The 26333-nt window shown below is 52.5% G+C and overlaps 1 protein-coding gene across 1 annotated transcript in view; it reads right to left on the bottom strand.

Moving 5' to 3' along the window:
• The window catches only part of SLC29A3 (solute carrier family 29 member 3), a 41748-nt gene extending 15647 nt beyond the window's left edge, over window positions 1-26101 (bottom strand). The window contains exons 1-3 of the mRNA XM_081074090.1: window positions 26025-26101; window positions 22562-22860; window positions 2088-2170 (exon numbers count right to left, since the gene is read on the bottom strand). Coding sequence (XP_080930216.1) covers window positions 2088-2170; window positions 22562-22860; window position 26025 — 383 coding nt within the window. The 5' untranslated portion in view covers window positions 26026-26101. The remainder of the gene's footprint in view (window positions 1-2087; window positions 2171-22561; window positions 22861-26024) is intronic.
• Between the last annotated feature and the right edge of the window lie 232 nt (window positions 26102-26333).

The raw sequence follows: 26333 nt of genomic DNA, 5'->3' as shown, positions 1-26333 counted from the left end.
TGCCAGCTCAGGCCACCCCTCATTGGCTCTGTGGTCTTGGGCACATGTCCTGATGTCCACTTGGAAAATGAGTAATGTCATCTCCCTGTTGGGTTGCTAATGGTATAACAAGGGGGTCACCAGGAGTCACCCCCTTGTTATGGTGCAGAGAGTGACTCCAGATCTAAAAGGGGGCAGGAGCTCTCATTAACGTGAGCCTGGGCTAGCCCAGCTGGACAAACCCCTGTCCCCATGGCCAGCCGGTGGAGGGGGCAGAGGATCACGAGAGGCCTGGAGAGGAGAGAGGGCAGTGAGAGGCCAAGGGACTCCCCACATGGCTCTGTCACGTCTTCCTTGCCGTCCTCTTTCATCCCCTTCTTCTCCTTAAGCCTTCTCTTTTGAGTCACGGCCAGGGAACCCAGCTCTGCCCTCCGGGGGCTGACCGTGCCAAGGGAACACCTGGCTCTGCTCCTACGTCCATTCCCCCACCTTCTCCAGGGCTGGGGTCTCGGGGGGGCTACACCCCACCTGCTAGGACACTGACTATAGCTCCATGGGCTCAGGGAGGCCTGAGGAAGCAGGTTAAATGCCCTCAGGCAATCTGAGCACCATCCTCCTTCTCGCTTTCCCAGCCTGCACTTTAGTTTTAAGATGAGTGCAAATTCTTCAACATTCTTCCCATCAGAAGTGGGGTCTATATGCCCTTGAAACCGAGTAGGCTTTGTGACTGCCTTGACCAGTTGAATACAGAAGAAGTGACACTATGTGACTGCAGAGACCAGGTTACAAAAACCACATAGCTTCTGCCTTGTCTCTTGGCATACTTGTTCTTCAGTCATGATACGAAAAGTCCTAGTACCTGAGGCCAACATACAAGAGACCATGGGGACAGATGAGAGAGACAGAGGGAGAGATGCCGGAGGAGGCCCAGCAGTACAGGCCCTAGATGTCTGCAACCGCATGAGAGACACCAAGGCAGACCTGCTAACTGAGCCTGCTGACTCCCAGAATCATGAGATACTAATTACTGTTATTGTTTTAAGCCACTACGCTTTGGGATCATTTCTGTGCAACAACAGATAATTGGAATAGCCCCGTGGTACATTGTATTTGGAAAGACTGGTCTATGCAGGCTTAGTACATGTGAGGCACGTGTGCTACCCTCTCTAACACTGTACTCAGAGCAGACATCATTAATCGATCACAGCACACTCCCCGAGGCCAGACCTGTCTTAGAATCCTGTTCAACCAGAAATCCAGGCAGTCACTACAAATTGAGCAGAGTTAGGTAAAACTCAGATTTGCCTTCAGAGATCTAAGGTTTCAGTAGGCTGTGCCCCAGAAAAGCCCAAGCTTCTGAATAAGAAAGCAGCCACTGTTATCACCTGGAGGTAGCTCGGGGGAAATGCAGGCAAAGGAGCTAGGGCTGTTGTCCTTGCAAACCTAAACAGAGAATGGACGACAAGAGACATCCAATGGGGTCTAAGCGCCATGCTAGTTTGCCTGGCTGTGTCCTAACTCATTCCTTCTTCCAGATGGAGGCTCTCTCCCAGCCCTTCCTTCACTAACACAGTGTTAGAAGTTCCATGGTCGACACACGAGCTGGTGTTACCAGCTTAGCACTGTGACCCATTCCCACAGAGCCAGAGCAGGACTTGTGGGGTGCCAGGCTCTTTGCTTCTGACTCTTCTTAGAAATGCCTGAAAGACCAGCTTGCACAAGCCTTGCTTTGTGGCCCCACCCTGCCATCCACGTGGTGTCCCCTGGCTGCAAAGCCTGCAGCCCAGGCAGCTATTGACAGACAGGCTCCTCCGAGAGGAATGGGGAAGAAGACACATTTCCCCACATGCCTCTTGCTGGCTGCTGACACCATGTCAGAGAGTGTGGCTAGAAAGTGCAAGTCCAGCTCCGACTGGGCATTCCATCAGCAAGGCCTCCAGGTAACTGATCTGACCTCTCAATCTTCATGGAGGAGTTCGAGCTGCCTGCCTCACACTTTGGTGGCCACCATTAAATAGGCAGGCAGCAAAGCAGCAGCCGGGAAAAAAGAGGAGTGGGACAGGGTGGCAGTGAAGGTCAGGCCCGAGAGAGGCAGGAAAGTGGCCTACCTGTTGATAAGCAGGAAGTTCGCCACGAGGCACAGCACGGAGGGCACGGTGGAGGCGATGGAAAGGTAGCTCTCAAAGTAGTTCTGTAAGCACATAAGTGAGGAGGACCCTGAGGTCACTCGGGATGGAGGAGAGGGGCCGCACCCGAGCACAGAGCACAGGGCCCCTCTTGGTGGGTCTTCTCTCCGCTGTCTTCAGATACCTCCTAGTGATGAGTTCAGTCTACTCCAAGACGGCATGGTCCCGCCCCATCTCCAGCCTAAGGTCAGTGACTCGGTCACTCAACAGACACCAGCATGAGCTGTGTTAACTGCTAGGGACATAACGAGGAAAAGACATTGTCCTTGCCCTCAGAGAGGTCCCCAAGGCTCTGCAAGCCATGCTCTCACCTAGTCTACCTGCTGCCCCCACAGGAAAGGCAATGGGAACAGGACTCAACGTATGTCTACAAAGAAAATTTTCCCCTATCAGTCTTCTTAGCCCATTGTCAACTTTCAGAATTATCCAGATGGGTTTTGTTATGACTCAACCACCTTCTCACATTCTTGCAAACAAGTGAGGCCTCTTAGGAATACACCAAGCCCTGATTCCTGCAGGGAAACTTTATTCTGACTCTGGATTGGCTTCCTCAACAAAGTTGCTACCCAAGGTCAAAGCCACTTTAGGAAGTGGCTTCTACACTGGCCAAGATGAGGGAAAAGGGCATTTTCCTGGAATTAGTTTAGGGGTATTAGAGGCAAATTGTATATGAGACCACAGACAAGATGGAGAAGTCCTCACGAGAATGTGCTGGAACTTACAGCGAAGGACGCTGTGTGACAACTGGACGTGTTTTTCACAACTCAGAGAATTGTCTACTCATCAGGGTGGATTTCACTGTGTGTACATTATATTTCAATATACCTGTCTTAAAAAACAACAAAAAAGAACTGGACGGGGTTGACAGCTCTTGGCTTTGGTCACTGCATGCCAAGCCATGCACCCCAGGTCAGTTATGACACGTTCTAAGCTGTGATAATGGCTCTCATGTATTAAGCATTGAGTGTGTACTAAGGGCTTGTATATAAATGATAGTGCTTATCCTACGAAATAAAAAAGAAGCTGAGAATATTCTATTTTGGAAAGCTTACGCAACTGGATTTAACTGAGGACATAGTCTAAGTAACAAACGTGCTGAGCTCAAAGAACGACTGTGCAAAAACCTTGCCAGCGTGCAAAGAACTTGGACAACTGTCGGGATCATTAGAGTCTAAGGCCTGCTTCCTGCCCTTTAAGAGTGGAGGGTACCCCTGGGTGTAAGACAAAGTGTGAAGGTTATCTTAACTTCTCCAAACGCCACAGGAAGAGACGTCAGAATGCTATGACTTTTTTTTTTTTTTTTTAGGTCCCAAATCAGAAATAGGAGCAGTGAGTTCTAAGGGAGTTCCAGGTAGGGGAGTGGGGCGAATGGGGCCGAGTACTTGAGAGAAGGGGAATGAGTATGGGTTTGGGGAAAGGTCCAAGAGGAGGGAATTTGAGTCAGACCTTGAAAAAGAGGGTCAGATCTCTCCTTTCTGGGAGAGTTTGATTGCACTGTGCAGGCCAAGAGAGAAAGATGTCATAATGGGCTCCTCTAGTCTGAAGCACAAACCATTCCGCAGTCCCGGTTTAAGCCTGCAGAGTGCTTTGTGGTCTTTGAAATCTCTACCCTGAATGTAAGGTCATGGCAGCCTTGCAATTAAAATGATAATCACTGCTCATGTGGTCCATCAACCATGAGCCTTAGAAATCGCCTTCCTCCTTTGAGGTGTCACCTCATTGTTCCTGCCCTGATGGGCTCAGTAGAGCCTGGACTGGTCTGAGGCACTCAGTCAATTATATCTTGACACAGTTGTTGGGTCTATGTGAGGCCAGGCAGGCGCCAGGCGGGAGCCATGAAGGCCCCCAGGAACAGATAGCTGCAGGTGGGGGCCAAGACGGCTCCCAGGCCGAGACTCCAGTGAAGCGCCCTTCATTCAGTGGCTGCTCATTGCAGGGCAAGTCCACGCAGGACGAGCACACGGGATGCAGAACCTCTGTTTTTTGAGCAGGCTTAGGTTCCCTGAGTGTTTCAAGAAGAGGGGTTTTCTAGGTAATTGAATGCTCCAGTTTGTCGATACTTAAACAGAAAATTGTTCTGTTAATGTTGGAAAGCTTTTTAAATATTGACAACTGGGTAAGGCGATGGCTCCCTTTCTGTTGACTGAGCCCATTTCTCTGCTTTACAAAAAGCATGGTGGTTGGGGAGGTGTGGAATGGACTTGACCTGAACCATCTTTCTATTGGTACAAATCAGGGGCTGCAGACGGTGATGTGGGTTGACTCCGTACATCCCATGGAGCTTTTTTTTTTTTTAACCAAATTCTTGACACAAACATGTGGTGGTTTTTACTAATTATTTGCTGCTTTTGCCTATAGAGTTCTATCAAAATGAGGTGTGGTGGGCAGATTCTTCTAAGGTGGCCCCATGATCCTAGACTCCTGTGTTTATATCCTGTATGATCCCTTCCACGGAACGTGGGTGGAACCTGTGACTAGCTTACAAGCAAGAGGAAACAGCAAAGCTGGCAGGTGTACATGATGATGTATATGGGATTACGTTACATTTATCTTGCTGGACTCTTTTTCTCCTTTGATGCCTTAGGAGAGGCAACTGGTCCTGCCAAAGAACCCCACATGGCAAGGACTGCAGGTGACCCCTAGTTGCTGAGAGTGGTTTCTGGCCAACACCAAGCAAGAAACTGAAGCTCAGTCCAACAATTGCAAGGAATTGACTTCTGCCAACAACCCAAGTCATCCTGGAAGTGCTCCTTCTCCAGTCGAACCTCCAATGAGACCATAGACTTGGCCAACCCCTTAATGGCAGCCATGTGAGACTCTGAGCCAAGGACCCCGCTAAGCTGTGCCTAGACTCGTGGCCTCCAACTACTGTGACATAATAAACGTGTTCTTTTAAGTCACTAAATTTGTAGTATTTTGTTAAGCAGCAAGATTCCTAATTAATGAGGGTTTCCAATAGCCAAGTTCCTACTAACCAGAGTTTTTCTGAGTGCTGCAGCCTTCCTGTTGGAATTGAAATCTAGTTCTTCAACAAAAACCGGGACAACAGAGCAAGATCTTTGACTCAACCTCCTGCCAGACATGAAAACCAATGTGTCTACCCAAGAGGGGAACAAAGGTTATGCTTGCTGACCCCATCAGTCTCCTTAGCTTTTCCTCATCAAATCCGGGGCTGAAATTGGGATCATTTTTGCAAGTGGCATACATACACTGCTTTCAAAGAACTGGACTTAGTTACGTGCCACCCCAGAGCTGCTCACCTTGCCTGCCCCTCAGGCCATGTGCCTTGCTACTTGGTCTCATGGCCACAAAGCCACTTCCACCAGAAAGGAGAGACACCTGTGCCCGAGCTCTGCTGGGCTGTCCCCTCAGAGGCTCTTGCTCCCTGGGGGGCTGGGGGAGGGGCCAAGTAACATTCTCTGTAGGGTGGGGAGGCAGAGCTTTGACCCATGAGAGGCAAGAGAAGGAGATGAGAGAACTTGCTTGCCTTTCCTCTCCCCCAACCAACTGTTCTGAAATGTGGTGGGTCCATGTGGCGTCTCTGAAGACAGCCCACGGGTCTGAGCAGGCAGCTGTGTGTGGTTGCAACGCTGCGGCCAGCCCAGAAATATCGTAGCCTGTATTTGTTCCCTTCCATCCCTGCCTCACTTCCCTTTTCCTGCACTCTTACTTCCCTGGGCCTGCACTCCCTGAGAGAGTGTCGGCACACGAGGTGTGGCCTCAGTCTCTTCTGTAAGAAACATCCTACACTGACGGGCCTCCATTCAATCCTTGACTACGCACTTTGCAGATGTGCAGCTGCCATTTCCTTCCCGGGTTCATCTCATTTTCTTCCAAGGGTGTTGGGGCTGCCTTCTCCTGGTTTACACAAGGAAACATTAAGACATCTGAATCCGGGTTCAAACTCATTTCAATTAGAATGGTAGTGGAACTGCCGCCTCCCAAGCAATCTATACCTTCCACCCCATAGGGCGAGTTTATGTAACAGTGATTTGGGCTAATTCATGCCGTAGTTCGCCATCACAGGGGCCTGATTCCTGAGAGCTCCCTCAAAAGGCGCTGTTGTTATTTACCCCACCAGGCTCCCGACATGGTTGACGAACATGGCCTCTACCTCCAGAGGTGAACCCAAGGCCCCCAAGGGCAGCTCCGGCCACGGAGGAGTAGAGGAATGAGAAGACCACCAGGGCAATGGCACTGGGCCACCTTGTGTGACAGCGGAGGCTGTTTCGCACAACCCCAGGGGGCTTGTCCTATAGATTCTAACATGAATGGAGCCCCTCAGAGTTGTGCAACATGGCAGCCCTGCTTACACAGCCCATAGAAGACCTACAGCCCTGGGGGTCACTCCAGGCTTTACGTAACTGGAAGACCGTCTGTGATTCGCTAGAAGGCAGAGCAGGACATTATGAGATGAGGAGGCCTCCCCGGGCAGGCGTCTCTGCCTCAGCAGGGACACCCAGAGGCTGGCAACCCCATGTCCCTCAGCTCGGCTGGGTGGCCACTGTCCATCCAAATCAGCATCCCTGCTCGTTTTAGCCCATCTTTTATTTACTGAGGATGGGGCAAGCCCCTGCATGCCCAACACCATGCTGGTGTTTGGTGTATGAAATAGAAAAGGCAAGGTGCCCAATGCCCCCAGGGAGCAGGTGGTGTGGTGGGACCCTCCAATGGACACAAGGTGCGGTGGAAGGGGGCAGGTGGGGGCTGGGGACCCCCACGGGAGTTCTCTGAGAGACTGGAAGTGTGCCAGGCAGACTGGGGAGGTGGGGTGCTGGTGGAGAGAGAAATAGCATTCCAAGAGGAGGGAACCGCACGTGTCCAGGCAAGGAGAGATGCTTCTTTGTCATTTAGGACTCCAACCCAAGTTTATTTGTTGGGACAAACTCCCTAACGCTTTCCTCAGCATCATTAGGAATCTGCTGAGCTGAGACAAACTGCACTGTTGTCCGTCCATTCAATCCAAACACTCTGGGGAGGAGACAGGAAAGGAGCCGTGGCACCCACCTTGCTCCCTCTGGGTGCGAATGAGAGACTGTGGCCCCATGAGTCACTACTCTGAATTTTCCAACCCAGTGTGAGGTGAGGCCCAGCTCTGAGGAACAAAGAGAAAAAGTGCTCCTCGAAAGTCTCATTTAATCTCCCTGACCTTCACTAGCTCCCGTTCTCTGCAACTACCTGGGGCTCAGGGGAGCTCAGCACTTGGCTTCTAGCAGCAGTAGGTCGTCAAAGGTCATCCTTGGCACCTGTTAGGTAACCCAAGTACGGAAATGGAAGCCCCACTGAGTTCCAGGTAACTGACATTTGAACAAAACCGCTTACATGTTGCTTTTCAACATGTAAGGGCATTTGCTCTTCACACAGCCTGTAAGAGGAAGGCAGAGCTGGGATTGCTCCCATTTTACAGATAAAAAACCTGAGGCTCACAGAGGTAGATGATTGCACACAGGTGCACACCTGGCAAGTTCTGGGGGCAGAATTTTCCACTGCAGGGCAGGGCAGGGCAGGGCAGGGATGGGGTGGGGCGATATTTATCATCATGCCACCAACTACTCTAGCCGAGGCAGCCTTCCTCACAGACACACAAGCCCAAACACTGTCACTGGGATTGTACCATGTCACTTGGATGCCCAGTGGCGGGGACTGCCAGCCCACATGCCTTCCCCGCAGTGAGTGGGGACCAGTTTGAGGGGTGTGAGGTTCCATTAGGATGGCGTCTTCCCTCTGCCCTAAGCCTTAAGTACAGGGGACCTGCCCAAGCCAGCAAATGATGGGGTTTTGCTCGCCTCTGCCTGTTAACTCTCTCTTCTCCTTAAACCCCACTGTCCATTTCCCTGAGCATTTCCACAGGCCTGTGGATCTGAATAGTATTAAAAGGGGAAAAAAAGATTAAGAGAAAAGCCCTCACTTCTGTCAGCCACCCGAAATGGATGGACACGCTCCGCTGATAAGGACAGACCATGTTAAAGAGGATATTATAGCTGGGAAGCACCAGGCAGGCTTCTAGCTTCTCTTTGGATTGTGCAAACCCAGCAAAGCCCCCCCAGGTTGAGTGGAGGAGGGCTCAAAACCCAGCCTGTGGCCAGAGCCTGGCCCAGGGGCGCCTGGTGCCAGGGGCCCCCCAAGTGCCAGAGAGGAGTGGAGAAGCCGCTTGTGGCCTGAGCGTGGGGCCTGTGATTCACTTGCACTAGAAACGAGAAAATTCACTTTCATCAGTTATACTCTGGCCCAGTTTGTGAACCCCAGGAAAGGGGAGAGACGCTCTTCAAACACAATTTAAAAACCCACCGGAGCCAGCTGGCCAGATGTGAGGCCCATTTTATGACAGGGAACATTTCCTCTCCTCCGCCACGCTGAGAGGCTCTGTGCTAAGCATCTCTTCTGGAAGAATTTAATTCTGGGCTCAGAGTCCAGGTAAAGAGGTTTCCTCGGGCAGGGAGGCCCCAAAATGAGCCTGTTCATCTCTGGCAGGCCCTGGTTAAGCTGCTTCTCCCCTGAATGCCATTTGGGCACTTTGAAATAAGTGCAGCAAAGTAGTCACGAGTTGTGGCAGACGAGCTTGGTGCCCGGGTGCCTGGCGGCTTCGGCGAGGCAGCTTTGTGCAGCCCCCACATCAAGAGCGAGGCAGCAGAGGCAGCCGGGCTCCTGCAGGGTGAGAGAAAAAGCGATTCAAGCCTGGGGGGGTGGCAGCTCGAGGCAGCAAAGCGTTACCTGGATCACAGGGGCATGAAATTAGCAGCAGCGAGCAGGCTGAAGCCAATAATAGTTTGCCATTGCAAACTTGCTGCTCTTGGAGAGCCAAGTTCTGTGGCCTGGGAAGTCGCAGGGGAGGCCCCCTCACCCTGGCACGGGCCAAAGTCCTTCCTGGGCAGGCTAAGAAGTGAGAAGAAGGCAGATGTCCCCGCAAAAGCTGTAGCTGGCATCCTATCTGCAGGTTCCTCGGCCCTGGTGTGTGGCTGGGGGCATGGATGAGTGGAGAGGGCTACTGGGCAGCGTGGCAGGGGCAGTGCCTGTCCCAGGGGCCGTGCAAGTGAGGGAAACAGGGTGCAGATCCACCTAGGTGTGACAGAGGAGCCAGGGGCCCAAGAGCAGAACAAAGCCGGGGGCAGACTCAGACAGATGAGGCCTGGCAAGGAGCTGGGCGGACAGGCCCAGCCACTCTAAGGACGGAGTCCCCATCAGCCCTCTGATGCTTGGTGGTCTTCAGGCCCAGAATCCCTGGGGCCTCTCTAATTCTTGCTCTTTAAAAGCTTGGACGGGATGGTGGGCTGAGCCCCCCGCGACTGGACTGAGAACGGCAACTGGACCTGGGGCTGAGCTGCGCCCTCCGCAACTAAGATTCAAGGACAACAACTTGACTTGGAGCTGATGGGCCCTGGGAAAAACACACTGTTCCCCAACAAAGTCCTGGAAATACACACTGTTCCCCTTCCCCAATAAAATCTTTAAAAAAAAAAAAAGTAATAAAAGCAAGCTTGGAGTTCCTCTCCAGCCGCGGTCCTTTTTCATGTCTCCTTTGGAATCCCCACCAGAGGATAAGCAGAGCTCCTGAGAATAAGCCTCCCCACATCCCCTCTCCTCTGTGTAAAGCTTCTGGGGGCACTTCTCTCCTCTTGGCAAGAAGGTGCTCTTCCAACACCTAAGCTGCCTTCTTAGAGGCATGCACGAAGAATTCTCAGCTTCCTTGCCTGCATCTTCTCTCTCTCCTTCACTGCTGCTCCTTCCTTCTCTTCTGGCTAAGGGGCTCACTTCACTTGGGCAAAGAAAACAGTCCTTTGACTTCGCTGCCTCCGGCCCCTCCTTCCCTTTGCAGCCATGCCCGCCCTCCCTCCCTCCTAAGGACGTGCCCTCCCTCCCTCCTAAGGACGTACCCTCCTCGGCTCTGGGGAACACTCCTTCAAAGGGTCCTCTTTGCAGCCCACCCATCACTGAAGCCTCGTCAGCCTTCACGCTCCTGACACCACATTCCACCCCGACTATAATGGGTTGAATAGTGTCTCCCCAAAATTCATGTCTGCCTGGCACCTCAGAATGTAACCTCCTCTGGAAATAGGGTCTCGGCAGATTTAATTAGCTAAGTTAAGATGAGGTCACAGTGGATCAGGGTGAGTCCTAAATCCAATGACTGGTGTCCTCATACGGAGAGGGGACACAGGCAGAGACGGGAGTTATGCTGCCACAGCCAAGGACGCCAAGGATTGCTGGGAGACCTGGAAACAGGGAAGGTTCTTCCTAGCGTCTTTGGGGAGTAGAGCACGGTCCTGCTGGCCCCCTGAGCTTGGACTTCTAGCCTCCAGAACTGTGAGAATACAATCCCTGCTGTTCTGGGCCACCCAGGTTGAGGTGCCCTGTTATGGCAGCCACAGGGAACCACACCACACCTTCCCTCCAGCGCACCCCACCTGGACGTAAAGTCCTACCTCCCCACACCTCTCCTCAGCAGCTCAGGCCACCTCTGCTCTCTCTGCCACCAGAGGGACCTCCCGAGCCCATCCTTAGTTTCCTCCTTCCCTAGGTCCTGCCTGTGCTACATATGGTCCGGCCTTGGGAAGCTCGCTCCCCTGGCTCTGGAGGCCTCCAGGCTTCCCTCGTTCCCTGCCTCTGGAACAATTTCCACTGCCTGCCAGACCTCCAGCCTCAGTTTGAAGAGAAGAAACCCAAGCATCACCTCCTGGGGCTCCATGGCCAACCCTCCTTTCCTCATGTCCCCTCTTCAAGTTCCTTTGGGTGCCCTCCACCCTCACCCCAGTCAGTCACGTGAACCACATCCCCATCACCTGACTAGGGCTCATGTTCCCAGCCCATCCCCCACCCACCATTACCGTCTGCTGGCCCTGCTGTCAGCCACTCCCCCAGGTTCCTGCCTGCCCCCAGGCCTCACTCAAGGGCTGCCCTCCTCTGCCTCCGTGACTCAAAGCCATGCCCTTTCCTTGTCAGCCTCACAGGGCCCCGCTGCTACACCCACTTCCCCACAGAGCCATGCCTCCCGGTCCCGCCTCGGAGCTCCTCAGTGCATTGTACCCTCTCTTTTGGACCTTTCTCAGGACACCTTTCTCAGGGCACGTCAGGGAGGAAAAAAAGACTGCAAGTTCTAATAAATGCAATAACAAGAAAATAGAGCCTAATGGGGGGAACTGATGTGGGCGAGGGTAGTGAGACGACTTCTTGAAGGAGGTGACGTCTGCACAGAGACCCAGGGGTAAGTTATGTGAGAGGTGAAGGGAAAAGCTTTCTGGACAGAGGGAATAGCATATAGTTGGCCCTGAAGCAGGAGTGAGCTTGGTGTGTTCAAGCAACAGGAAAGTCAGGGTGATCGTGGAATACAGAGCGCGAGGGACAGAGAGATGGGGCACCCGGCTGGAGGCACGGGCAGGGCTGGGCGCCCACTCTCAGCACACGTTCGTTGAGCCCTCCCCATGCTCTGCTATTCTGAGTGCTTTTCACATATTTACTCCCTCGGTTCTCACAACACCCCTTTGAAGGAAGATTCATGTTGCAAATGAGGAAACTGAGGCTCAGAGAGGTCAGGTACTTGCCCAAAGTCACACAGCACCAACCCAGCCTTCTGTCCCCAGAGCTTGCACCCTCCCTTGGCACAGTGCGTAGCTTCCTATTGTATGTCTTCAAGAGATCACCTCTGCAGCCTCCATGGAAAATTGATGAGAGAGGGTGCTCTGGGAGTCAGGGGCCAGGGAGGCTGAGTGAGGCCAGGCTGACAGCCGTGGAGGGGAGAGTTCTACTTCAGAGGTACAATTGACAGGACTTCCTGACAGATTGAATGTGGGGCAGAAGGACAGAGGAAATAAAGGGTAACCCTTCAGGCTTGACCGACTTGGAGTAAGTAGGGTGTGCTATGGACTGGGTAGGGAAGGGTGTCTGCTCGAGTGCAGTCTGAGGGTGCCACATAAAATAATGACCCCACATTGAGATGCCACAGGCCTGCACGCAGGACCATGGGGTAAAGTCCTGGGAGGAGGGTCTTTCGTCTGTCCCCTCCTTCCCCACCAGCCCAGCACCAACAGGACAGGCCCTCCACAAACATGCACTGATTAATTCATCATTCTGCACGAATGTGTGGAGCTCAATAGATATTCTAGGCACAGAGAATTGACAAGTTCCCGCTTTCCTGGAACTGAGGGTCTGGTCAAGGAGACAGCTGGCAAATGCATAAACAAATAAACAGATAGTATGTCCAGCAGTGATAAATGTCGGGAAGAGAAATTAAGCAGGGCAAGTCCCTCTGTCACAGATCTCAGAACAATGGGGCAAAAACTGTAAGAGAGCATCTCATTCAGGGGTCGGCAACCCCCCTGCCCCCGGGGTCAAATGTGCACCTCGGGGTTTTGTAAATGCTGGAAAACGGGCCCTTGCACTACTTGTTTACAGATTATCTATGGTGGTGTTCACTCTACAAGGGCAGAGTTGAGCAGCTGCAAGAGATCATGTGGCCCACAAACCTAAGATATTTATCATCTGGCACTTTACAGAAAAAGTGTGCCAACCTCGTTCTTGTTTCTTAAATAAGGAAACGGAGCCCCAACTCACCCAGCAAATTTGAAACCAAGTCAGAAACAGAGCCCAGCTCTCCTGAATCCCAGATCTTCCTACCACAAAGGGGGAACACAAAAAATGGAAACATCATTTCTGTCCACCCTTCCACCTCCTCCTCCATCAAACCTTCACCAGGCTCCCTAACAAGGGGCCGAGCTGGCCTCTGGTTTTCATCCTTTTTGTTCCCCCTAAGCACCCTCAGACTAGAACCTTAGTAGACAGAGAAGTGGCTCAGAAATGGATAGAGGGAAGGGTCAGAAAGACAGGGAGCCCGTAAATGCACAAACAAGGGATCTCGACCTCTAAGGGGTGAGAGCTGACTGGGGGCTCCGTCACTGCTGATGCTCAAGCCAGCCTGTCGCTCCTCCTCTACAGCCTGGCCATGTGGTCAGGACAAGGACAAACAGGCCTTCCAAGAAACTCCCCACCTACTCACACAGCCCTCATCTGACTGGGGCAGCTTCTGCAAACCCCAGAGGGCCAACATGTGTCATGCTGCATCCCAGGGGCAATGGTGGGAGTACCAGGCTCTGCAGCATGTGGGTACAGAGCAGGTATTCTGGGGGTTCTCTGCAGAAGGAAACCCAGGAGCACCACCAAGAAGAAGGGGTCCTCAGTAGACCCAGCTGACACTTCTTCACCCAACATGCTATTTCCCCTAGGGGGAGGCTTTCTCTTTGGAGGTCCACCTGGGCCAAAAACCACGAAACCCCATCAGCTGTTATAGGCCTTCGGTACACGCAGCGTGTACACACACGCATGCGTGCACACACACAACACAAATACACATACGCCCAGAGCACCCCCAAGATACCAGCAAGGGCCCCTCCACCCCCAAACTGCTCCCAGACAATGATCCCCGTAACAAAGGCACCAGCCACAGACTCCAATTTGGTTCTGCTCTCTGGGTACTAGCAATGATCAATCACGTTAAGGAGACACTCGAGCACTTAAGGCTCAGGCCATGTTCTAATTTGTCGAGGAAATCGCCTCTGGATTCTAAGGACGAGCATGGGAGGAAATAAAATCGAAGGGGGAGGAGGAGCGATCGATAGCCCAGGAGGACCAAGGAGCAAGGCACGGGTGGGGGGACTGGGCCGTGAGCACACGGGGAGAAAATAAAAAGAGAATTCGAGAAGTCTGAGGCCACCAAAGCATGACTGACAGCGTTTCAAGTAGGGCTTTTTCTCTCCCTCTCCAGGAGGCAGCTCGAGCTAAAAACAGAAGAAAAAGCCATCACAGGTATATTTACTAGGAATGGCATGCTGGCTGGGTCTGCATTTAGAAGCAAAGGGTGGACAAGGGAATAATAAAAAAAAAGACTTACTTTTGGTTCTAATTTTTAAAAATGATTTAGAGTAGCCATCCACACTAACCCAAGCCACTGGGCAGCTGTGGGGAGGGACCAGGCCTCTGCTTGACGGCCACTCACCCACACCCTGTGCAGGAAGCCTGCAGCTCCATTCTGTCCTGCCTGACCCCTAGACTAACCCGCCATCTCCTTTTCTGGGACAACAGGGCTCAGGCAAAATCCTGCCTTAATACGTTGTCATGGGTTGGGGGAGGGGTGTTTCACTCACTCAGCAGCATTCTTTGGAATTCTGCTCTTAGAAAGTTCATTGCCAAATAGAGTCTATGCATTTCTTCCATTTGGAGAGATCCGAGTTATGCTTAGGAGAGCCATGATCCAGCTACACGCAGAATCGTGCACACATCTCAAGGAACAGCATGTGGCAAGACGAGGTAGCTCGCAGATACCTGCCCCCCTGCCAGCTGGCCACATCAGGAGCACCGGCAACAGTGGCCAGGCCAACCCTGGCAGAAGGAGCCAGCAGGGCAGGGTCTGAGATTCTGGGTATTTGCCAAGTGCCCCAGAAAATATGATGCCAATTCAGATACCCCTGAGTTGGTTGCACCCTCCACCTCTTGTCTTGTGTTTGTAGCCCCATGGCACCAGCAAGTTATTTATTGCCTCCACTTTCCTGCTCTGTCGAATGAGGGCAAAATGCACCCTCGTGCCTGGCTGTGAGGTTAGACACAATCAGGTGGAACACGATTCTTCAAATCACGGGTTGCAACCCACTAAAGGATATGAAATCCACTCAATGGGTTAGGCCCAGAATAGTATTTCATTTGCTGTCTGGCTGCCTTCTGTCCTATTCCGAAAGATGAACTGTTCTGCATGCTTTTCTGGGACCCCCCTCCACTGTGCACCTGAGCCCATGCCCTGTCTGCTCACGGCTCTCACTCAGCTGTGAGTCCTCTTCTTCCTCAGCTCCTGTTTCTCCCTCTCTGCTGGACCGTTCACATTGAGCACACACACTGGCTGCTATTTCTCCTGTATTAACAACAAAACCAAACCAGAAAATCGGTACCCTTCTGGACCACACTTCCCCTGGAACTCCTGCCTCACTGTCTAGAATGAGTTTCAAAGCAAAATTCCTCCAGACAGTTCTCCAGGCTTGCCGTCCCCAAGGTCCCTCCCCCATCCTCTGGCTCACAGTCTCAGGTCCAGCTTCTGCTCCATCCCCCACAACGCTGCTCCCCAAGGCCATGAAGGACCTACACAAGTTTAAAATCCAAAGGCAGACTCTCCATACTTAGTCGGTGGCTTATAAACCACTTCTAGGATCAGCACAGATGATCACATGCTTCCCCTTGAAAACCACAATCAGAAACTTTTTTGAAATATAGATGCTGCTTCACGAAATTGTTGTTTCCCTTATGAACATGTAGGTTTTGCACATTGGTGAAATGTGCACTGGAGTCAAAAGCCGTCTGAAAACATCTGAAAACACGGACATGGAGCCCTGGATTCAAAGCATGGAAAACATGGGTGCAGATGGTCTGGTGTGAGTCCCAGGTGTCACTTACTTTGTGCCTGGGAACAAATGACTTACATGTTTTGAGCCATGGTTCCCTGCCCTGTAAAATGGGTATAATAATACCTATCCCTTAGGGCTTAGGAAGGACCAAAAGAGACCACGAAAACAAAGCCGCTGGCACACAGAAGGTTGCTTAATAAATACTGTGGAACGAATGGACAAACCAGTGCCCTGAGCACAGTGGCTGGCACATGGTCAAGGCCGTCAATGTTACCAGGATTCAGCAGTCTTCGCACAGCAGCTACCACGTAGGAGGTGTCAGGACTTCTCTCCTAGCGACCTCTGGAAATGCTGCCAGAGGTTCTGTGTGCACAGAGGCCCAGGGGCCACACAGCAGGTGACGGTGCTGCTAGGACAGGCGCTGAATGAAGTCCTGCTCCCAGGCTTTCAGAGGTAAATTACCCGCTGCTCTTAAAACTCCCGGAGGAGGTCACGCTCCATTCCCTGATCCACCTCAGAGAGGTGACTGGTCCTCACAGCGGCGACAGCAGCACCGAGGAGTGGAGGCCAGGACACCTCCCCGAAGGGTTTGCCTCGCCTCCGTCTTCATGGCTTCACTGTCTCTCGCTTGTATCACCCCAGGTGCCAGGACATTCACCTCAGGGCCCAGTTGGCCCTACTGCTCCTTTTCCAGGAGCCTGAGAAATGGGGAGGAAGAAGAGAGTGGCTATGCAGACCCCGAGCTCCCACCAAAGGGAGCATTTACCCAGAGGAAGGGCCACCGCCGACTGGCACGATCAGTCACTGCCCATTGGGGACGGAGCAGTGAGCAACAGCACAGCCATAGTGAGGAATTCAGCAAGCCTGAAGCATTTAGACAAGCACCAGACCCTGCATCCACTTTCCTGTGTAAGGGTCCCAGTGAGGAGCCCCCACTCTCTGAAGCAGTGAGGCCAAGGAAAGCCATTCCTTGGACTTCCCGCAGGGAGGCTGCTCTAATTCTCCAAGGAGGAAACCCCCGCCCACGCCCCCCACTGCTAACTTTGACAACCTGCACTGCAGGAAGTTCTTCCAGAGGGCTCACCTAAGTCTCTCATGGGGCAGCCTAAGCCCCTTCAAAGAGTGCTCTGGTGGAAGCAGAGAACAGCTGCTCATCAACCCCCTAGTGGTAACCTTTCACTAGGATCATGTGGCTGCATGTGGCCTCACCTGGAGAGCTTAAAGATGCTTCTTCCAAGGCCACTCCTTAGACTGCATCAGAATTGGGTGTGTGGTGCACTGCGTAGGCTTTAAAAGCTCCCCAGGTGATTCTAGGTAGAGGGAGAGGCTAGAGAGCACGCTGGTTACCACTTGCTAACAGATGACCTTGGGTCACTGACCTAAAATTGGTGAGCCTCAGTTTCTCCATCTAGAAAGTGGGGATGATAGTACCTAACTCACCAGGTTGTCCTGCAGATGAAAATGGCAGGCCCACTGGGGGGTGGGCACAGGCTGCATGGCAGGGACTTCAAGTTAGCAGGTCATTGCCAAGACTTCTGATAATCTGTCCTCCAGTTTCCTCTTCTCCAAACTAGCTCATCCTGGTTGCTTTTAAATATTCCTCCCTAAATTGGGATGTCTGCCCGTAGTTGTAAGACTAGCAACCAAGTCGTGCTATCCTGCTTCTTTGGGTGGGCTGAGGGGGTGGGCCAAGACCAAGGCGCTGTACATGAGGGGTGCCCAGGCCCCTACCTGCTGAACCAGGTCAAGCCGGGTCACAGCCCTGCTGTCGGAATCCCACTTCATGTCTACACCGACCCACCTGAACGCTCAGAACTCCTTTGGTGGTGGCCCCTGGGACCTCCACATCTTCTGCTGCTCCCTGGCAGACCCATGCCATCCGTTTCTTGATTGGGGTGATAGGGCTTTCCTCCTCAGCCACACAGTAACTAATGCAAAGAATACTTATTGTGTGCTAAGTATGTGCTGTGCTAAGATGTGCTGTGCGAGCTGCTCTGAGGCCCCGGGGGGTACAGTAAGAGAGCTGTAGTCACTATCGCCAAAGAGCTACGTGTTTCCCCGAAAATAAGACCTAGCGGGACCATCAGCTCTCATGCGTCCTTTGGAGCAAACATTAATAGAAGACCCGGTGTTATTTTACATTATAGTATATAAGACCCGGTCTTCTAGTAAAATAAGACCGGGTCTTCTATTAATGTTTGCTCCAAAAGACACACGAGAGCTGACAGTCCGGCTAAGTCTTATTTTGGGGGGAACACGGTAACAGTTAGTGGGCGAGGCATCGTCGGTGAAACAGGAGTTACCATCCGCAGATAACAACAGCTCCTGCCGCACGGGGGTACTGCCGTCTTAATGAGACAATGCTGACGATGTGCTGAGGGCAGGGGCTCCCCCACAATAAGCACTCAATACCATGAGTTGTACGGTGAGAACCTGATGGGGAAGTAGAGTGGGCTCTGGGGACTCAGAGGGGTGGCAGCAGGGGACATTCCCATGAGTAAGAGAGGCATCTACCTCCCGCCCTGGGACTGGGCTGTTGGGGCCCACTCTGGTCATGGGAAGGAGGGGACAACAGTAGATTGCCAAGTCTGGGTCCTGGCCCTGCTGACACCAAGTCGGGCTATGGGTTCCAGCCGTGATCTGGTCATGTCCCGCAGCCCCCTCAGAGAGGGGCCGTGGGCAGGCCAGGGTGCACAGGAAGAACACATTGGGAGGGGGCCATGGAGGCCTCGTGACAGGGAACGACCCGGAGAAGGTGCACTCTCTCTCCGGGGCAGAAGGGAGGATTCCAGCTTACAGTCCCTAGCCCAGGGCAGCCTGTCCAGGCCTGCAGGAGAGGCCACGGGGAGGGCAAGGAGACCCTACAGGATCAGGGATGGCTTACAAACCCCAGAGCCAAGGGAGGACCTGGGGAGGAGGGGCAGGAATTAGGGATACTGACAGCTTGGAAGCTGGGTCCAGAATCCAGAGGTGGAGCCAAGACACCTTCCAGGCTTCCAGGGTGGAAAAGGAAGCCAGACTAAGGGCAGGCTCTCCACAGGAAGAAAGTGTTTGGCAGAGTGTGTGCGGTGGTCCGTCTCCAGGACAGTTCCCTTCGCACCACACTCTGAATATGACCAATTTTGTAATCATCTCTCCACTTAAACTCTCTACAGCCCTTCCCAGCTACCCTGTTTCCCTGAAAATAAGACCTAGCCGGATCATCAGCTCTAATGCATCTTTTGGAGCAAAAATTAATGTAAGAACCGGTCTTATATTAAATAAGATTAAATTAAATAAGATTATATTAAATAAGACCGGTTCTTACATTAATTTTTGCTCTAAAAGGCGCATGAGAGTTGACTGTTCGGCGAGGTCTTATTTTCGGGGAAACACAGTATGTGATTTGGGGCAAGTTACTGAACCTCTCTGAGCGCTGGCTTTTGTCTGAAAAAATGGGGTTAATGAGCGACAATGCATTTAACACCCCTGCCAGCACAGTAGGCCCACGGTTGGGCTCAGAAGATGACAGTCATCCTGGCTCCTGTCGCTCCATCTTTTCACATCAATTTTTCCTTGTTTTTGCTCTAGTATTTTTGGCTCTGGGTCCACAGGCCTGTGGTGGGTTCATTCAAAGTTCTTATTTCAGAGAACAGAGACAACGGGGCAGGTGAACAGGATGGTTTCTGAGCCATCCCCCGAACTGTTCCAAGCAGAAGGAAATGTGCCTGGGGTGGCAGGTGACCTTGAAAGTTACATAATTTGAGGGGGGATGGGGGGAAATCTATGCAAATATTGAGTCACACTCCCCAGCCAATAGTATCCATCCCTGGGAAATATTAAAAGGGAAGTACAGAAAAACAACAACATCTAAACCCACAGCTAATTGAGTTGCAGGTGGCGGCTGGAGACAGACCCATTTGACTCTTCCCCTCCTTCCCCCAAAGTGGCCCTAAGGTGACAGAACAGACCAGCCGCCTCTCGCAGGGAAATCAGGAAGAGAGAATAAAAGAATTGGGGAGGTGGGTGGCAGGAATGGGGAATTCGGCAAAGAAAAATAGCCCAGAAAATGCAGAAATGCCCCAGCATGCTTGCTTCCCAAACCTGGCCCATGAATCGAGGGGTGACAGGTCTCTCATCTCTGATGCCAAGAGCCAGTAGCTCCAGGCAGCCGCAGGTACTACATCTGCACCTGCCAGCACTTGGAAAGAGGCGATAAAGCATCATCGCAGGGCCGGGAATGCTAAGTGCCTGCAGCTGGGAAGGGATCACCTTGCAGCGAGAGCAGCTCACGGCAAACGTCCACTGCGCAGCAGTGTGCTCCCACGGACTCACCTGTACTTCCTCTCCCGCCTCGGGCAGCCTGCTCCCAGGGACGGGTGGGGGAAGGACAGGTGCACCTGTAATCTAATCCTGGAGGTTGCCCCCGGGCTGGTGGCGGCTCAGACAGACGGGACCTTCTGGAGGAAACCCAAGCGGGCTGGGTGATTTAACTAGGCCAACAGAAACTGGGACGGCTGAGTCACTGGTAAATAAAAGTGGAGCATAAAGCGCCCGGCTAAGCCAGGCATCTGGAACTACACCAGGGCTGCATCCCCCAAATGATAATAACGATAATAATGTTTATACAGCACTCACAGCACTAGTGCCAGCGCTGTTCTAAGTGCTTTGTGTGCAGAGTAATTCACTTAATCCTCACAACAACCCAGGAAGTTGCTGGTAGAATTGTCCTCTGGTTACCTACCAGGGAAGACAAGGCAGCACATAGGCTAGGGAGCTAAGAATAACAGAGGCAGGGTTGGAACCCATGCAGTCTGTTTCCAGAAGCCATGCCCCAGCCAGTGTTTCTCCAACTCTACTGTCAGTCACCTGGGGGAAACTTGTCAGCATGCAGCTCCTGACTCAGCTGGTTGGGGGCCTGAGACTCTGCGTCACTAACAAGTTCCCAGGCGATACCTGGTCTGGAGTAGGAGGCCCTAAACTACTACTCTATGTCCCCACGACACCGCTGCCGCTGCAGAAATGGGTTTAGACCGCATTGCTATGGCCCCTGGAGGCTGCTATGAATTCCTCATTTAACAGAAACAGACTTCACAGGTGTCAGAATTAAGGGGCCTAATTCAATCAGAATCTCTTGGGTGGGGCCCTGATGGGGGTGATGTGTAGCCCTGGTAGAGTCCTAGAGGCAGACAACAGGGATAGTCAGTGTGTCAGATTCATTCCTACAAAACTGGGGATAGTTCCTGGGGGTTAGGTCAGGGATTTCAAAGGTGCTTTCAGAGAAGGGTGGTGAGCCATCTTCTGGGCCAGTTGAGGGGTATGACTAAGGTCTACTTAGAGGTACCCTCTTCTTGTCCCCTGGGACACCCCTGGAGGAGAGGGACAGCTAGCAACCCCCCAAGCTGGCATGCCTTCAGAGAGTCCATCCATGAACTTTCTACGAGCTTTCAAGAGAGAGCAGACACTGGCCTAGATGGGCTTTGCAAACAGACTCCCAACAAAGAGCAACCGAAGCTGAGCCCTCTTCCTGACTGGGCCTGGACCTGGGCCTCCCATCCTATCTTCTGCCTGCCCAGCCCAGGCTTAGCAAGAATCCTGCTACGTCAGTGTACTGAGAATCACCTCACCCTCCACATCTGATCTCCTCCCATATCTGATTAAGTTCCTCATCCGCCACCTCGGCTTATATATCCTTGGCCGGCCTGTGGCAAGAATCCCTCTACCCTTGGTGGCTCCTCTTGGTAATTTTCCATCCATTCCTCACCTCCTCACTCTGCTCTTTGGCTATGAATCCCTACTTGTTCTTCAGTGACTTGGCGTTGAGCCCGATTTCTCTCCCTATTGCAGTACTCTACAATAGAGCCTTCCTTACCATGTTAACAAGTGGCAGAATGATTTTTTTCTTTAACACTAACCCCGCTCAAGGGAAATGTCACCCCCCAAAGTGAGCAGCCCTGGGTGGCAGGAGGGGGTTTGGTGCCACTGCCAGCCAAACACAATTTAGATTCCTCGCCTTGCCATTCAAGACCTGGGCAATGAATTCAATGCCTGGGCAATGATCTCAAGCCTTCTTTCTCTCTTATGTGCACCCCACATATGGCAAAAGTAGATGCTTTACTGTCCCTCGTACACACCCGAACTTTCTCCCATTCTGCCTTTGCCCAGGCTTTTTCTTCCACCTGGACTTTTCTTCCCCATTCTTTTAATCTACCCGCTCTGAGTCACAGCACTCTCTCCCTGGGAGATGAGACTCCTTATCCCTGAGTCGTCATTTCCCTCTGCCTTCCATAACTACACAGCCATCCATGTTAGCTGGGTACATGGTTCTCTAGGATAAAGACTACATTTAAAGACTACATTTCCCTGCCTCCTTTGCAGTTCATATGGTCACATGACTTGCGTTCTGACCAATGCAAAGTAAGCAAAAGCAATGTGTGTCACGTCCAGGAGTATTCTTATGCCTCTCCTTCTCCTCTTCCTATTTAATGTAATGGCTGGAGCTCCCACAGCCATCTTGGACTGTGAAGTGATCGTGAGCATAGAAGCTACAGATGGTGGAACTAGGTTCCTGACAACAGGGACCATCACACCCAGGATGGGCTTGAACATGAGAGAACACTTATTTTCCATCTTGGTTTAGCCACTGGTCTTTTGGAATTTTCTGTAACTCACAGCTGAACTTAATGTTATTAGATCCACCCTTTCAAGCCCCCGGAGGCACGAGCTCTGGATTCTTGGGTTTACTGCACTATACTGCAGAGAATCATTTGCATCTTTTCCCAAGTTCAATAGTAAGTAACCTGAAGGCTGGGATCGTGTCTTATCTGTTTCCATCTTCCCTGGCCACGCAAAGCACCAGGCCTCATACACAACACAAAGCGTGTCTTTGGATTGAACTGAATTCTTTCTGTTATACTCCCCAGAGCTTCCCAGTCTACACCCACACCCTTAGCATGCTGCAAACCTGCGTGCAATGGTGCGTCCAAGTCAAGTTGCCCTTTTCCCCATCCAGGTCACCTCCCAGGAGGAAGCTGCCCTTACCAGGATGTCCGAGTCTTCAGGTTCCTCCCCTGGGGCTGGGCTGGAGCAGTTACGGAGTTTGAATGTCCAGTACTCCTTGGCAGTGACAAAGAAATTCCATGGCAGTAGGCCGCCAATGCCCAGGCTAAAGAAGATGATGTAGGCGCCATTGAAGTGGTCCTTGGGCTTCTGCAGGCTGGCTGACGGGCGGTCCAGCAGCTTCTCGAGTAGCGCTTCCTGCTCGGCACGAAGGGAGCTGCTTGCAGTTCTGTAGGTGGAGTTTGAACTGTGACGAAAGTCATCCTCTGAGACAATGGCCACTGTTGGAACAGAGAGAGAAACAGAAATGGGGCAGGTGATCAGAAGCTGAAGCTGGTCACGGCTGGGGACTCACCCAACCTACAAAACTGACTATACCCCCAGCGTGGGGTCTGTGGGGTCACCAAAGCCTGCATGGCTAGAGAGCTTCAGCTTGAAGAGTCAGAGAGAAAGGCAAGATGTCCAAACTGCAAGTGACCCCTGCTCCCTGCCGCTATGTAGGGCAACGTAGTAGTAAACAAGTGTGGGGCCGGCTGGGAGTAAGGCAGTGCAACCTAGTGGGGCCCGTGGCAACCAATCCAGAAGGGCAAGCCTTGTCTTAAGGCCTTCACCTTTCCATGCAGCCATAAAAAAAGGAATTTGAACGCTTGACAGGCAAGGAATTGCTCTCTCAACTCTTCGACTCTATGTGAGAAAAGGAAGGAGCAGGCGAGTGTGTAGAACATGCTACTATTTATGCCAAACAATCTGGAATGGGGTGGGTGGGAGAATACTCACACATACGTATGCGTATCCTCTGGAAGGATACACAAGAAACTTCCAACAGTAGTTGCCTCTGAGGAGGGGGCTGGGGACAGAGGGGGAGAGGACCTCACCGCATACTTTTTTGTGCCTTTTGAATTATAGGAATGTATTACTTGTTAAAAAATAAAATTATAAATAAAAACAAAGGTATTCAAATTAAGTGACTAAAAAAAAATAAAATAAGAACACTACAGTGTCTAAAGCTGCCTCCCGAAGCCAGTTTGAGACATCTAATAGTCGACTCCCTCATTTCATTTGTGGGGAGTCACATTTGTGGAAGGTCACAAGCCAGGCAAATGGCCAAACCTAGGTTTTCGGCTCCTGCCTTGGCCCCCACCTCTGTTCATCACATCCCACCAGGAGACAGCCTCTCCCAGTCTATGGTAGCTCCTAAGACAAAGGGAAGATTCTAGGTTGCCAATAATTATTGCCTCTATGGCCTTGGGCAAGTCACCATGTATCTGAGCCTCAATTTCCCCATCTGCAAACCTAGGGAAGCCTTTTTATCATGGTTATTTAACTAAATCTGACTAGCAATGCCTGGCCCATGGTAGCAGCTGTTGCACAAACGTCAGGCTCTTCCCCGCCATTCTGGCTGGCTGGCTGGCTGAATTTGGCTGCAAGGTAGCATGCTTCCTTCCATGCTCTATATAGCACCTAGGAGGTGGCAGCAGCTTGATAAATGGGAAACACTTTCATAAAGCTGAGGGTGGGACACTCTAGTCCCTTCTGCAGTAGCTTCCTCCTTACCCGATAAATCAATAAAGAAATGCATCTCGGCTCACACAGGAGGCTGGCTGAGCGTTAACTCAGAGCATCAAGCCAGGTAGAATGGGCCTTTGTTCCCTGGTGAGATGGGAATACCCTGTCACACAGGCACAGAGCTTTATCCGCTATTTCAGGAGAGCCTCACCACATTCCTCAGAATTAGGCAGGACAGGAATGATTACCTCTTTTTTTTCAGCTGCAGAGATGGAGGCCATAAAGACACTTGATTTGCCCCACATTCAAACAGTAAGAATTGTCAATAGTTAAAATTAAATTCAGCACTCATGCAAGCCACCGTCTGTAGTCTGTGCCTAGCACTGGAGCCTGACAACAGCCTATGGCAGGTACTACTACTCTAAGACCTATTTCACAGATGAAGAGTGAGACTCAAAAAGGCAGAGTAATTTGCCCAAGGTCACACAACTACCAAATGGCAAAAGTGAAGTTACGCAGCCAGGCAGTCTGAGGCCCACGCGGATTCCCTGGCCTCCTTGGGCAGAGATGAAGGCTGTCTTACAGGGCACCCTCATCAATGTCTGCTGAATGGACTCTGTGCGGCCAGAATATTCTCCCCTACAGAGAAGGAACGTACCCTGGAGCAGACAGACAAGAGGCTGCCAGATGCCAGCATTCAAATCAGCAAATCTATTTTAAACTCTCCTGGTTGAACAGAGCCGTTTCCCAGCCTTCATTCACCAGGCACCCAGCACTAACACACTAGCCAGACAGCACGGGTGTGGGAGTGCATGCACGGGTGTGCGCACACACACACAATTTCTAAATTAGTGTTTAAATATGTAAAAATTATGAACCATGTAAGACAATAGACAAAGGGCAAGTGGATCTTTCCAGGTGGTCCAGCTACAGGGGTGGGTGCAGGGGCCCGCACCTCGCTGGGGACCATTCTCAGCTCCACGCATTTATTTGTCCAGGACCACTCAGCCTTGACCAAGTTTCCGAAGAAGCCAGGAGTTTTCTCTAACCCCAATCGCAGGCCAGGGCACTGGAGTGAGCAAAGTCTCATTACTCTTTATAAAAGCTAGCTGCTGGCTTTTGGACTGAAAAGAAAAGGGAAGGTATGGAAGTGGCCCAGCATCCCCAGGATGGGCTGGCTTTGGCCTGCTTTTTTATCAAGCACCTGTAGGAGCTGGCGCGCCTCAGTCCAGCTCCTTTCCGGGTGACCTGGGGCAACGGGCTGCCCCTGAACAAAGAAGCAGAAACTCGTGGGGCCTGGGGTCACTGCTGACCGCCATCTGGAAACTGGGTGCTGGTTCCGAGGAGGTTTCCGATTCTGGCTGAATCAGTCTCCCCTCTGCACCCTGATTTTCTCATCTGTGAAATGCGGGTAGATGCGTTGGTGAAGCTAACCCATGGGAAAGCATTGCCGGGGAACACAGGGCGCCACCCAAAGGCCACAGCAGAATCTGCCTTGGGTGGTAGATCCTCCCACTCCCAGCCTCAGGCTCGCCAACTTGGGCCAAGAGTCAGCCACCTCATGGATACCCTGGTTCATACCCAACCCCCCCTCCTCCGGCCCCCACCTCCAGGTGGTGAGGTCCAGTCTCAGGAAGTCCACAAGGAGGAGGAAGGGAGAGAATCTGGGGAAGAAATAAGATAGAGACCCAGACAGAGGGAAAGTGAGCGCAGAGTGGAGGGACCGGGAGGAGAGAGAGCAAGGAGGAAGCGGAGGGTCCTTGGAAGGAGGACAGAGCGGGAGGCGCCCAGCGGAGGGGGCCGGCCTGAGGCTGGGGTCGGTGCTGAGCTCCCGCGGAGCAGTCACCGGGAGCGACCAGAGCGGGAGGCCGCCGAGCGCGGGAGCTCAGGGGACTACCCGGAGCCTGAACAGCTGGTTGGGAGCCAGGCCCGCACTTACTGTCGCCACCACGCCGACGCCGCCGCTACCTCCCCGGCCGCCAGGGCCACTGCGACTCGCGGCTCAGCTGGGCCGCAGGCCCGGCTCCCCCCCCGCCCCGCCCCCAGCCCCGCCCCCAGCCCCGCCCCCAGCCCCGCCCCCAGCCCCGCCCCGCCCCGGCCGCCCACGCCGGCGCTTTGGGGTTTGCAAACTTGTTTATCTTCTCCCAGCGCTCCCGCGCCGGCGCGGAGACTACCGCACGCGCCCATTTCCCAGATGGAGAAAATAAGCTGAGGGCTGCTCAGTGGTTGCCCCCTCGGACGCTGGAGC

The sequence above is a fragment of the Rhinolophus hipposideros genome (genome assembly GCF_964194185.1).
Source record: "Rhinolophus hipposideros genome assembly, chromosome: 15".
NCBI classification, from domain to species: Eukaryota; Metazoa; Chordata; class Mammalia; order Chiroptera; family Rhinolophidae; genus Rhinolophus; species Rhinolophus hipposideros.
This window is presented reverse-complemented; position numbering and strand designations above follow the sequence as displayed.